General features: G+C 47.1%; 3 protein-coding genes across 3 annotated transcripts; 2 read left to right on the top strand and 1 right to left on the bottom strand.

Moving 5' to 3' along the window:
- Positions 1–254: 254 nt before the first annotated feature.
- FOMMEDRAFT_35507 (1-acyl-sn-glycerol-3-phosphate-acyltransferase) lies at positions 255–1,170 on the bottom strand (the record flags this gene model as incomplete). Its single annotated transcript, XM_007268566.1, has 3 exons — positions 255–352; positions 410–762; positions 821–1,170. Coding segments are annotated over 3 exons (801 nt in total), but the record flags the coding sequence as incomplete, so codon positions are not given.
- A 231-nt stretch (positions 1,171–1,401) lies between these two features.
- Positions 1,402–4,497, top strand: FOMMEDRAFT_126210 (Nop14-like protein). Its single transcript, XM_007268565.1, has 7 exons — positions 1,402–1,686; positions 1,738–2,005; positions 2,057–2,136; positions 2,194–2,259; positions 2,312–3,118; positions 3,171–3,962; positions 4,020–4,497. Exons 1-7 carry the CDS (start codon positions 1,417–1,419, stop codon positions 4,413–4,415), a joined length of 2,679 nt encoding a protein of 892 aa, XP_007268627.1. The 5' UTR covers positions 1,402–1,416; the 3' UTR covers positions 4,416–4,497.
- Positions 4,498–6,368: 1,871 nt separating this feature from the next.
- On the top strand, positions 6,369–13,242 carry FOMMEDRAFT_111106 (uncharacterized protein; the record flags this gene model as incomplete). Its single annotated transcript, XM_007268564.1, has 21 exons — positions 6,369–6,709; positions 6,762–7,020; positions 7,082–7,558; positions 7,611–7,853; positions 7,914–9,143; positions 9,191–9,704; positions 9,758–10,241; positions 10,309–10,624; positions 10,672–10,769; positions 10,817–10,897; positions 10,953–11,157; positions 11,212–11,406; positions 11,459–11,729; positions 11,789–11,986; positions 12,041–12,165; positions 12,217–12,305; positions 12,357–12,479; positions 12,527–12,614; positions 12,663–12,875; positions 12,936–13,148; positions 13,206–13,242. Exons 1-21 carry the CDS (start codon positions 6,402–6,404, stop codon positions 13,239–13,241), a joined length of 5,766 nt encoding a protein of 1,921 aa, XP_007268626.1. The 5' UTR covers positions 6,369–6,401.
- Between the last annotated feature and the right edge of the window lie 80 nt (positions 13,243–13,322).

The following is a 13,322-nucleotide window of genomic DNA, read 5'->3' as shown; positions in this document are numbered from 1 at the left end:
ACCATCCCGTCATCCGATTCTGTTTCTGGCCCTCTATCGCTGCCGTTTCGCCTGGGCTGTTGTGGCGTTGACGTATCGACTGCGAGCGTGGGTGCTGTAGGTGCGGGACTGTCAGTAGTTTCTTCTGCCGGCTCAGCTCTCGGGGTCGATGCATCAGCTGGACTAGGCTCAATAGGTTCCTGGCTGGATTTAGGCTCTTCGGTAGTAGGGACCTTCGCTTCTGTGGATGGTTCCGTGTCCGTAGCATCGCCAGAAATTTCGTGAAGTGCCTCCAGCATCTTCTCCCTCACTGAAGCAGCCAGTTCTCCCACATCGGATGCCGTCAAGCCGGCGGTTGGTATGGGTGGGAGGACTACAAAATGTCAAAATTAGATATGGGAAAGACATTGTAGAATGGAAAGGCACATACCCTTGACCTTGATTATCCCGCTCTCGAATGTGCCCCCGTGATAGAGATTCCAGTAATTTTGGCAGATTATCGGCGTAATCGGTACTCCGGCTTGAACTGCCATATGGAAAGCGCCTTTTTTGAAAGGCAACATGTCCAATTTCTCGCTGAGAGTGCGAGTCCCTTCGGGATACACCCATACCGATATTTGCCGCTGCTTCATCGCCAGACCCGCATCTGCAACAGACTTTATTGCGCGAGCGTTGTTTTTGCGATCGATAAATATAGCACCGGATAAAGTCATATACTGCCCTAATAACGGCATCCATTGAAGCTCTTTCTTTGAGGTTATGGACGCCTGCTTAGGAAAGACCCTGCAGACGAAATAAAAGTTTGTCAATGTGACGCATGACATGAGCTTACAAGACATACCGTGCCGTGTAGAGAATATCAAGCATGCTTTGATGATTTGCAACCAGTATGGCCGGTTTCACTGATAGATGCTCCTCGCCCTCCACCTCAACATATATCCCCAAAACTCGGCTCGTGAGATGATAGAAAGAACGCGCAACGACCCAGTTGATGTCAAATCGTTTCCCTACCGCTGTCATGCCTATCGAAACGAGGATGCCCCATACTGAGCACACACCAAATGTTGAAAGGTATAATCCTAGTCGAATATAATAACGTGCCGACGGAGAGGAATTACTTGCTGTACGCAATAAGAAGAAAGGAACAGAGAGGTATGCAAGTGGTTTGACGAAGCTGAGGAGCGACATCATTCTTGCAAGTAGACCTGCGACTGCCCTACCGCCCCAGGTGTTGTCGCGGTAAGGGTATAAGAGCGTGAGCGACGTCTGAGGACCACGTGTCGACAAGGGCAGCTAGAGGCAGCTGGCCGGAAACATGCGTCTTGCAACGCAAATCCCGAACTTTCCAAATAGGAAACTCTCAAACTTTTGAAGTCTCAACCTTCTCTGAGTCTTCTCTCCCTGGCAGCTGTCCACCACATCCCCCTGCAAACCTGAATGGCGAAGGGTTCCCAGTTGACGCAGCTCAAGTCTGCTCTTTCTCAGGCTGGACTAAACAGACAACCCCCTTCTGGCAAAAAGCGAAAACGTACTGCGTCCTCACGAGACACAGACAAGGACAAGAAAGCGCAGAAAATTGAGGAAATACACCGGAAATTAAATCCATTTGATGTAAAGGTCACGAAGTTAAAGCACGATGTGGTTGGAAGGAAACTCAAGGGTGTGACCGGTCGTCCACAAGAGAGCAAACAGACTGGCATCGAACAGGTTGGTCGTCAATCCTCTCTAAGCATGCAAACATCTAAGGATTTGCTTTAGCGGAAGAAAACTCTTCTTAAGGAGTATGAAAAGCGAAATCATGCAGGAGGCATTATTGACAGACGTTTCGGTGAAAACGATCCTACCATGACTCCAGAAGAGCGTATGCTAGAACGATTTACGAAGGAGCGGCAGCGTGCTTCTAGAGGCGTCGACTTCAACTTAGAAGATGAAGATGACCTGACACATTATGGTCAGAGTCTATCCAGACTTGATGACTTTGAGGATACAGGACTAGGTTTGGATGAGGACGACGATGAGTCGGACGGTGCGTTCTGGTTTCCCTACTGAGTATTACTATGCTGATGGCTTTAATCAGGAAAAATTGACAGACAGACAGTGAAGTCAGTGCACTTTGGAGGTTTCGGTGATGGGGAAGACGATGAAAAGGACGGTGAGGTACGTAGATATCCTGTTTCAGCCGTTAGTCAGGATAACTCACAACGCGTCGTTTAGCCATCGCGGAAAAAATCCAAAGCAGAAGTTATGGCAGAGGTCATTGCAAAGAGCAAGCAGCATAAGGTCATGAAGTTTGCTTGTTTTGGAGACAGTTCCTTTCTAACCCACCCAACAGTTTGAGCGACAAGTCCAACGACAGCAGGATGCTGAGACTCGCCATCAGCTTGATCAAGAGCTGGACGATATTCGCGGTCTTCTCTTCACCGATGGCAGTACTGATGCTATATCTTCCAAACTTACAAATGAAACCAAAGACGAAGACGTGAATTACGATCAACTGGTACGCGAATTAGCTCTGGACAAACGAGCGCAGCCTAAGGACAGGACAAAAACGGAAGAGGAGTTAGCCCTGGAAGCGAAGGAAGCACTTGAGAAAGCCGAACGCAAACGGCAGAAGCGGATGATGGGCGAGGATGATGAGAGTAGCGATGACGAAAGAGCAGGATCGAAGAAGAAAGCTCGACGTATAGCCACAGGTGATGATTTAGAGGATGATTTCAACGAAGAAGGTGATATGGTATGGGATGGCCTCGGTGCAGGGTTGGGAGGTGATGCAGATGAAGAACTAGATTCGGACAGCGGAGATGATGAACAGAGTGCCGAGGAGCTGTCAGAGGAGCTGCCAGAGGACAATGCAGAGGATTCCGGCTCAGATGAAGACGTTGACGACACAGATGAGTCAGACTCTGAAGAATCAGACACTGAAGAACTGGCTTCGCGGGCAAAGTCAACTACAGCTTCAAAAGGGAAAGGAAAGGCTGTTGCAAAAGAATTGCCGTTCATGTTTCCCTGTCCAGAAACCTTTAACGACTTCCTTGAAATTATTGAAGACATCGACGAGAAGGATATCCCTACAGTTGTTCAACGGATACGTGCACTATATCATCCCAGCCTGGGTCAAGACAACAAATACAAGCTTCAGGTACATAGAACACATTCTGCGTTGAATGACGCTGATCTTTCGATTTTTTAAGGCTTTGATTGGTGTCTTGATTGACTATATTCTTCACATTACGTCGCTGCCTGACCCCTCCTTTACGCTCCTTCCTCTCCTCCTACCCCATCTCCATACCCTGTCAAAATCATACCCAATCGAGTCTGCCGACCATTTTAATTCGAAACTCAAGCTGATGCAGAAGAACCTGACTCGCGGACTTGGGAAGGGCGCAACGTTGGTGGATGCTAAAACATGGCCAGGACCTTCTGAGCTAGCCTTATTATGGATGATCAGTCATATCTGGCCGACCAGTGATATGAATCATGCCGTCGTTTCACCCGCACGTTTATTGATGGGTGCTTATCTTGGACTGGGGCGTGTAAGGTCACTCAAAGACATTGCGAGCGGACTATTCTTGTGCACTCTCTTTCTTCGCTATGAAGAGTATTCAAAGCGGCTCGTCCCAGAAGTTGTAGTCTTCCTTTGTAACGCGATCCTACACCTCGCTCCTCACTCTTTCAAGAATGTGAACTCCCTCCCCGGTTCTTTCCCTTGTCCGGATTTCAACAGTGCACTGTGTCGTCCACTTCGAATAAGCAAAAAGGGAGCGAAGGATTTACAGGCACAGGCGCCTAATTTAGTTCGGTTACTTGCAAGAGACACTGGTGATACAGAGCAAGACAAGCTAGACTTGTTTGTAGTATCTCTCGAACTACTCCGGAGTTTTGCAGACCTCTACAAGAGTTCAGACGCGTTCATAGAATTGTTCCAGCCTGCGCTGGCAATCTTAGACAGTGTTAACATTTCATGGGCATCCGAGGGTGTCAAGGTACGTATTGACTAGCGACTTCTTGAATAATTGGTGTCTGACTCAGTTTCTCGGCAGACAAAATACATAAGCACAAAAGACATGATCAACCGACTACTCAAGTTCTCTCGACAATCACGGAAGCCACTCACTCTACAAGCACACAAGCCCATACCAATAGCAACCTACATCCCCAAATTCGAAAACAACTCCTCAAGTTACTTACGGAAGAACGACCCAGACCACGAGCGCGCTGCCGCGTCGAAGTTACGATACCAGTATAAACAAGAACGGAAGGGCGCGATTCGAGAGTTGCGCAAGGATGCGCGGTTTTTGTCTGCTGTGAAGGAGAAGGGGCAGATGGAGAAGGATAAACAGTATGGGGATAGGATGAAGAAGGTATTTTCGACGCTTGAGAGTGAGAGGGCGGAACAGAAGAAGATGGATAGAGAGAAGGTGAAGGAGAAGAGATGAGCTGGTAGGAAGTGATGGTTTGATCGTTTGTATCCCATACATACAAACGCACACATACAAAATAAAGTAAAAAAGAAAACGCGAAACCATAGCCAAATTGAAGTCAAATCATCCGCTCACCGAGCAATTTATTTATTGAAAATAACCGAATGTAGACATTGTCTAAACTATACCCACATCAGGGCCGGCTAAACCGCGACAGAACCACGTGCACGCGATACGGGCACATTTCAAGCTGAAGGTGCCCGCTTTTTCATCCGCGAACGATTTTGGATGCCTCCAAGCGTCCCTTCGACGCCCTTTACGAACGGCTCGCTTCACAATGGTCGTGGCGAGGAAGCATCTCCTGCAGAACTCCTCAAGCATCTTGAAACACTTATAGCGGAACACTTAAACGACAATAGCACAGATCGCATCCCTGCTTCAGACAAGGAAAACTGGATAACGATAGTTGACGGTCTTTCCGTTCACTTTATTTCAAAGTTTCCGGGAGCGAGATCGTTGCCATGGAATACGCTGCATGAAAAGATCAAGTTATGCAGTGCAAGCTTGGTGGTTATTGAGCGAGCCGCACAGCGTGTCGAGACACTGTTCGAGGAAACGGATAAACGTTCCATTGTCATTCTGTATTGGTTGCTTAGCCTGGTTCTTGCATTACAATCATGGAGTTCACCTCCTTTGCCTAATTGCAACAAACTCGATAGCCCGTATGCACTGCGAAATAAGGCTGTTGGAACAATCAAATCCGTCCTCAAGTCGTTCGCATCGAGTGCGCCAGAGTCTAATGTACTAAAGCTCATATTGGACAGTTCTCTTACCGTGATTAATGGTACGCTATCCCTCCATTACTCATGACATTTATCTAATCTGTCTTAGATGTACTTAGCCAAATTTCAGCGGCGATGTGGCCATTGAAACTGGATTACCTTGATCTTTCACACCTAGCGAACATGGTAATGCAGTTTCATCTCCTTTATAAGTGTCTTAACAAAATCAGCTTACGCTCCATGATCTAAAAAAAAACAGGATGATTCTAAGCTAGAAGCACGAATTGAGATTTCCGACTTTGCTATGTCGTGCATCGTCCTGACAGATCTGCTCAGCCTCGCCGTCGCTAGTTACGAAGTAAACAAACAGAGTCACTTCAATATATCCGTGGTTGACAGGGAGATTGTAGCCACATCTCGGAGTCTGCTAGACTTGCTTTTATCCTCAGAAACTCCCTTGGCGAAGCCGCAGCGCTTCGAAGCGATAGCATCTCTCATTCAAAGTGTCTGCCGGCTGCATTCTTGCAACAGCTCTGGGCGAGATATCTTATGTTCCGTCTTAACCACCATACTCATCTTTCGGCTGAGGGAAGGTGCAAATGTGGACTGGCAACTAGTTGATACTTCTCTTCGTGATTGCTTTCGATCCGGTTCAATCTCTGTGCATCCACAAAACTCAACCATGCTAATATTGGAATTGGTCCTCCGTGAGGATGCAACAGAAGATAACCAGTCACTTATTGTCAGTACTTTGATGATATTCTCTCTTTCGTTTCCTCACCGATCACTAGGATGCGTCGACTTCGGCCATTCAAGCTTCTTTGAACGAACTTGAGCATCGTAATATCGAAGCTCTCCGACAATTGTTAAGAGGGAAAGAAGCTACGGATTCATTTGGTGATTTATTGAGAGCTCTCGATGCTGCTTTGCATCCGCCAGCTCTTCCGGCACATGATGCTGTGCTTGGCAAGAGAAAATGGGATGATGACTCGTGGAAGCAGCGTACTATCCAGATTCTTCAAGCGAATATCTTTGGCAGCGAGCAATGCTGGATTCCGGGGGACGATTCCAACGATACAATTTGGATTACTAACGTCCTGGATATACTACGCAGGAACTTAACAGAGTACGTCAAGTAACTGACCCAAGTGTGTATTTCAACCAATTTCTTCCTCCCAGACCACTTGCGGACGCTTCAGCATCTGTAAAGGTAAAGGCCATGGAAGCCTTGAAGGCAGTCGCATGTATTTTCGCACATCCAAGTGAAGAAGATTGTTTGAAGAGCACATCTTCACACCAGCCACCCTTGTTGGCCCTCATCCCAACATGTGTTGCTTGTCTATCGTGTCTCCTAAATGGCACAGACAATGAGGTCACTCCACTGGTAACGAGGTCTGCACAAGACACGCTGGCTGTCTGCCTCAGACATCATACGCAAGGTTTTAGTGAAGAAAAGTTCGACGTTGTTGGCGACCTCATACGTCAGGGAATGACGAATCAAGATAGGTTAACAAGGCTTGCGGCGGGGTCTGTCGGATTTATGATATCCATTGCTCAGTTCTCACGTTCTTTCTTATAGACGTGCCGTTGTGGAACTTATTCGCTTGTGCAAAAGAATCGGCTTGGGACGTGGCGTGAGCAAGCGTTTGAATGCCGCATTCGAGATAATCTCGACTCTCTTTTCTCACAAGAGAGACAGCGTGAAGGAAACCGCCCTTGTTTCCCTTGGCATAATAGGGAAAACAGCAGATATGGAGGTACTTGGAAAAGTACTCTTTGTCCTGGTTACGCAGTTAGATCAGAACAGTATTTTGTTGAGGGGTTCAGCATACTTGCAGGTATGTAATTTCATTTGGCAATGATATCAAGCGCCCGTTTAATGATGTTACGATCCTGCAGCTTCTGGGATTGTCGAAATTTCATAAGAAAACACCTTACCTACTTATTTCCCCGTTCATGGAGCAGATATCCACCTACGTTGTATCAATTATGCCACAACGACCCAACGCATTGCACGAGACGTGTCAATTCCTGTCACAATCCCCAAATGACTTTCTGTCTATGACTTTGCAATACACTCTACCTCCTTTATTTGCCGCAAGCAATTCAGCAGCACTAGAAAGCATCCAAGGGGAGCTGGGGAAATCGGTGTCCACTTTATTCTTGAACACCTCTCCGGATATCCTTGCGCGTGGGTTTCTTCTGAAAACATCCAGCGAAACTGACAAGGCGCTGTCTTTCATACTACGTACTCTCAGCAGCGCGGCAAACAACGCGAAAATTGGTTTGGCGAATGTGGTCAAAAGTTGCATTGTTCCTCTCCTCGGAAAGCTCGTCATAGCGATGGGCGACGAAAACCTCGAAGAAGCAGAAAATGTAAGTTACTCTTTTCTTCGGGAAGCTCCTGACTTATGATTGTTTGGCGTAGGCTACACAAGCCATTCGAAAAGTAGAGCGCACACTGAGCCCTCCAGCAAATACTCGCCATAGTTCAGTTCAGCACATTGGGATTTTTCTTAAGGCTTACATGCTAGGAATCATTGCGCAATTGAACGACGTTCTGCAGGATGTGCAGGGGCGCAAAACCGACGATATGAAACGCAAGGTTCTATTCGGGCTCAATGCCTTAATTAAAGAAGTTGGCACATCGATCAGTGCTGTAGCCCCTCAAGTGAGTACATCTCCTATTTTTCCGTAGAAATAAATTGCCTGACGGTAATTTGACGAAAAGATAATGGCGACACTGCAAACGACAGTGTCTTTGGTGCCGCTGTCGCACGCTGCCCTTCAGACCTGGCATTCCTTTGTCGTAACACTCTCACTGAAGGACCTTGGCCCTCACGTCGGACCTACCACTGCAACACTGGTCAATATCTGGCCTTCACTCAGGCCTGAGGAGCAGGCCGTAGCCAAACGAACGATTGACTACATTTTATACGATGCTTACAATAGTCTTGGAGAGTACGCAAATGATATCGTCGACTTCTCGATTATTCCGGAGATTCAGACACGAGCTAACAAATTGCGATCAATCAAAAGAGGTGCCTCAGCGAAAGAACGACTTGAGCGAATCCTTGAACGATCGTACTCGGACAATAACACCGTCGTGGTCCAAGCCCTTCAAGAACTCAAATCGTTCTTGCAAAATCAACACGGGAACTTCGTGCAGAATCTCGCATCTGGAGACGTGTTTGATCCTCTCGTGGGACATATTATGAGGGCGCTACTCGCAGTAACATGTCGAGACGGGGAAAATATTGAGGCACTAAGACTTCTGGCATTTGAATGCCTAGGGATTCTCGGTGCTGCTGATCCGGACAGATTTGATATTCAGTTCCCGGACGACGAAATGATCGTGCTCGGCAATTACAAGGACGAGAACGAGGCAATGAATTTCGCTAAGCACCTTATCCAGAACACTCTTGTTGGAGCATTCAGGTCGACGAGTGACCTGAAATACCAGGGCCATCTAGCTTTTGCAATCCAGGAGCTTCTTAGATTCTGCAAATTTACGCCTGATCTCGCAATTCCGGGAGCAGCAGTCCCCTTGAAAATTCGTAACAGATGGACATCTTTACCCAAGCATGTTCTGGAAACGGTTACGCCCCTTCTTGACGGGAAATTCGCCGTTAGCAATACGAACATTGCCGTTAATCTCCAACATCCTATCTACCCTGGACAGGCAACCTATCGGGAATGGCTACAGCTTTGGACGGCGTACCTGATAACGCAAGCTACTGGAGAGATGGCAAAAGCCATTTTCAATTCTTTTCGACTTACTGTCCGTAACAAAGACGTCGGAGTTGCGCATCAGCTGCTGCCTCATCTTGTTCTGAATATTCTCATATCCGGTCCCGACGACGCGACACAGAAAATACAGGCTGAAATTGTCGCAGTATTAAATGATCAGCTCGATGCAGCAAGCAGCTCTTCTTCTGATAAGCGACTACTCAGTGCACAGGTATACTTTACATTGCATTCAAGATATCTTGACTGAATACGCTACAGGCAATCTTCATGCTCATGGACCATCTGAACAAATGGATCCGAGTAAAGCGCCAACAAATCAACATGAAACGAAACGAGAGGAGACGCACTCATCACGATCCTGGTCCAAGCGAAGCCGAGTTGGAGGTGACACGAGTGGACTCTGTTCTAACAAGCATTGATCAGGACTTGATTGCGAAAGCTGCTTTTCAATGCAAAGCATATGCTCGCTCCTTGATGAATTTTGAAAAACAAATAATCTCATTAACTAATTCAGGGACATCTCGAGATGATCTTCAGGCCCACTACGATCGATTACATGAGATCTATGCACATCTCGACGAACCAGACGGCATGGAAGGGATAGCGGCGTACGTCACGCTACCATCCATCGAACATCAAATTCGACAGCATGAAAGCACAGGGAGATGGACATCCGCACAGAGTTGTTGGGAGGTGCGTTTGCAACAGTCGCCAGACAACTTGGACTACCATCTAGGTCTCCTACGTTGTCTCCGTAACCTAGGGCATTATGGTGTGTCTACCCACCCGAATTCTATTTTTGGATAACGTATAATAGTATTGCAGACAGTCTTCGTACTCATATTCAAGGTATACTGGTGCGAAATCCAGAATGGGAGAATGCCTTATCTGGCTTTCGCGTTGAGGGTGCTTGGATGAGTGGCGATTGGGATGAAGTGCAACGCATTGTGGAGGGACAGGAGGATACTTGGGAAACGGCAGTTGCCCGCCTCCTGCTTGCGCTGAGATCTGCAGATGATGAGGAGTTTGCCGGCATCATCTCCGCAACACGACTGCAGCTCGGGGTTCCTGTTTCGGCAGCCGGAGAAAGAGGTTATCGACGAGCTTACGATGCCATTCTTCAATTGCACTTAGTTCGGGATATCGAGACGATTCGAAACTCGATCGTTCGACTGAACAATGGGGGTTCCAAGGTGCAGGTTCTACCGGAGCTGTTCTCAACTCTATCAACCCGTCTTGACGCTACCTTACCAACATTTCGGACTCGTGAACCGATCCTAAGTATTCATAGGACTGCGTTCTCTTTGAGGTCAGCAATTTTCACTCCGTATAGAAAGAAGGTGATGAAGGGTTGCTGATACATACTATACTAACAGCCAAGTAGCCACGGGTCTATTCAAGAGATCTATAGGACGAGCTTGGTTGGACAGTGCAAAAATTGCTAGGAAAGCTGGTCATTGGCAAACCGCATACAGCGCCATTTTGCAGGCACAGGAGTGTCGAGCGCCGTTGACATTCTACCAGAGCGCCAAACTGGTGAAGGCCTCCGGGGAACCGCTGCGCGCGTTGTATGAATTAGAGAATGCGTTGAAGACATCCGAAGAGCGCCGCCAGTTCCTTACTCAGGGCGTTATTGATCTAACAGAGGATGCTTCCATTGACGATAGTGAACGGAAACGCGGTGAGGCAAAGGTGTGTACAATATTATTCTTACTTACGTAGTCTGACAACGGATGTAGGCAAAGCTTCTCCGCGCAAAATGGATGATAGAGTCAGAGCGATTCGACGTGACGTTCGTGGCTAAAGAGCTTTCTGATTTAGCGAGGACCTTATCGGAGTAAGTGCACCGTGTGACGTCCTTTAAATCGTTCTAATCCCTTCTAGGTACGAGAGTGCTCACTTCCATGCCGGACATTTCCAAGACGAGTGCTTCAAGGCATTGAGCACTGCAGAGAAACGGACTAAGTACGTGCTTCAATTAAGATATGGACTTGAATGCAATACTCAATTTCATACTCAGTCAAGGTCCGAAAATGAACCTGTACACTGTGAAGAGTTACGCAATTGCAATGCGCCTGGGTTCAAAGTATGCTTACCAAACGATTCCCCGCCTTCTTACAATCTGGCTCGACATGGGTGAGGATGACGTCTTCGCATCCTGCGACTCATTTTCAAAGATCAACGAGGAAGTCCAGAAGGCAATAAATCGTACTCCGGTGTACAAGGTTCGCTCTCACAATACGTCTCGTTATGATAGTTATTGACCGAAGTTTTGACAGTGGTTAACCGCATTCCCACAAATCGTCTCTCGCGTCGATCACAAGAACCCCCAAGTCTTCAGTGTTTTATCAAACTTGATTGTCACTGTTCTTCAAGAATACCCGCAGCAGGGCCTGTGGTTGTTCGTGTCAGTGGTACAATCCACCAAGAGCAGGCGAGAGAAGAGGGGCCGGGCCATCCTTGAGCAATTGAAGGTGAGCTTCAAATGCAATCTTGAAGACGATGCTCTCATATCTAGACTTCTAGAACAATCCGAAGAATGCCAGCACCGCCGTTCCTAGCCTCATAAATCACGCAATCACGATGTCGACTGAACTGCTGAAGCTCTGTGATCATCCAATAAGGGATGAAGCGACGAAGTCTCTCAGCATGTCAAAGGACTTCCCTACGCTAGCTAAACTGGTTCCTTCACCTCTCATTATTCCGCTGCAAGAGTCCATGATTGTGAGTTTACCGGCAACCTCCAGTTCACAATCAGGCCACCAGCCATTCCCACCTGATGCCCCAACAATATCTGGTATGACTGCCTTTCACGTTTCCGCGTTTAATGACTCGTGACTGACGTGTTTATCCCAGCTTTCTTTGACGAGATCGACGTTTTGAAGTCTCTCGCGAAGCCAAGAAAGATCACGTTGAAGGGTAGTAACGGCAGAGTATACATGTTCTTGGGGAAACCGAAAGACGATCTTCGGAAAGATGCTCGGCTCATGGACTTCAACTCGATCATCAACAAGCTGCTCAGGACAAACTCGGAGTCTCGTAGGAGGCAGCTTCGTGAGTTGAAGTATACCTTTTGCAATCAGTCGTCTGACCAAAGTGTACCCACAGGCATCCGAACTTACAGTGTCGTTACCTTGAATGAAGAGTGCGGCTTTATACAATGGGTGCCGAATACAACACCAATTCGACCTATTCTTCTGAAGTATTACTCCGCGCGAGGAATCGAGCACTGGGTAATGCCGCCGATGACATGATTACATTCTACAACTAACAATTAAATTTAGACCCGTGATATGACGACTAACTTCCAGAAGATTAAGGATGCCACAGATAAAGAAGCTGCAAAGATTTTCAAAGAGAAGGTTCTCAACACGTATGTTCTGTATTTAGCATATCATAAACAATACCGACACTCGAATTACAGATACCCGCCGTTGTTCCACGAGTGGTTCCTGGACACTTTCCCAGAACCCACTGCATGGTTGTCCAGTAGACTAGCGTACGGGCGGACACTGGCTGTGATGTCTATGGTTGGTTTTATCCTTGGGTAAGTTCCCCGGGTTTTGCTTTGAAACTATGCCAATCATCCAGTAGGTTGGGAGATCGTCATCTCGAAAACATACTGCTCGATGTGAACTCGGGTGATGCCGTTCATGTCGACTTCAACTGTCTCTTCGAAAAGGTGAGTCCTAAAACTCGCATTGTTCACTCATTCTAACCCATCTGGTAGGGCAAAACGCTCGAGATCCCGGAACGAGTACCCTTCAGACTTACGAGCAACCTAATTGACGCGCTTGGGGTAACCGGTGTCGAAGGCGTCTTCCGCAACGCCTCGGAAATCACGTTACAACTCCTCCGTGACAACAAGGACATTCTCATGAGTGTCTTGGACGCATTCATCCACGACCCACTGGTAGAATGGGAAGATGAGAAACGCAAGATGGTTCGTTCTGCTCTTGTTCTCTTCGACCCGAGTCGTGTATTGATTCGTATTTGATTCTAGGAAAGGAAAGCTCGACGAACCGGTGACATAAACGCAGTGAAAGAATCCGTCAACTTGCGGAACCTCGCCAAGACAGCACTTACGCCGATTGAGAGGAAGTTGAGAGGCATGTATAGCAAAGACACGAATCGGAATGACCGAAAAGATAAAGAAATCTCTACGAGTAATCTTGTTCAGATGTTGATTGAAGAAGCCACCGACCTTCGCAATTTGGTGAGTCTCTGGCATGTATGACAGATGCGAAAAACGAGTCTAATGTTTAATGTATAGTCTAAGATGTATCCTGGTTGGGCACCTTGGCATTGATGACTTATGACCTACTAAAAAATTGCAATGTATCGTTATTCGTATCAACATGTATCATACCAGAAATGTAATAAATTACCA

Source organism: Fomitiporia mediterranea (assembly GCF_000271605.1).
Source record: "Fomitiporia mediterranea MF3/22 unplaced genomic scaffold FOMMEscaffold_8, whole genome shotgun sequence".
NCBI classification, from domain to species: domain Eukaryota; kingdom Fungi; phylum Basidiomycota; class Agaricomycetes; order Hymenochaetales; family Hymenochaetaceae; genus Fomitiporia; species Fomitiporia mediterranea.
Note: the sequence above shows the minus strand (reverse complement) of the source record. Positions and strands in the feature narration are given on the sequence as shown.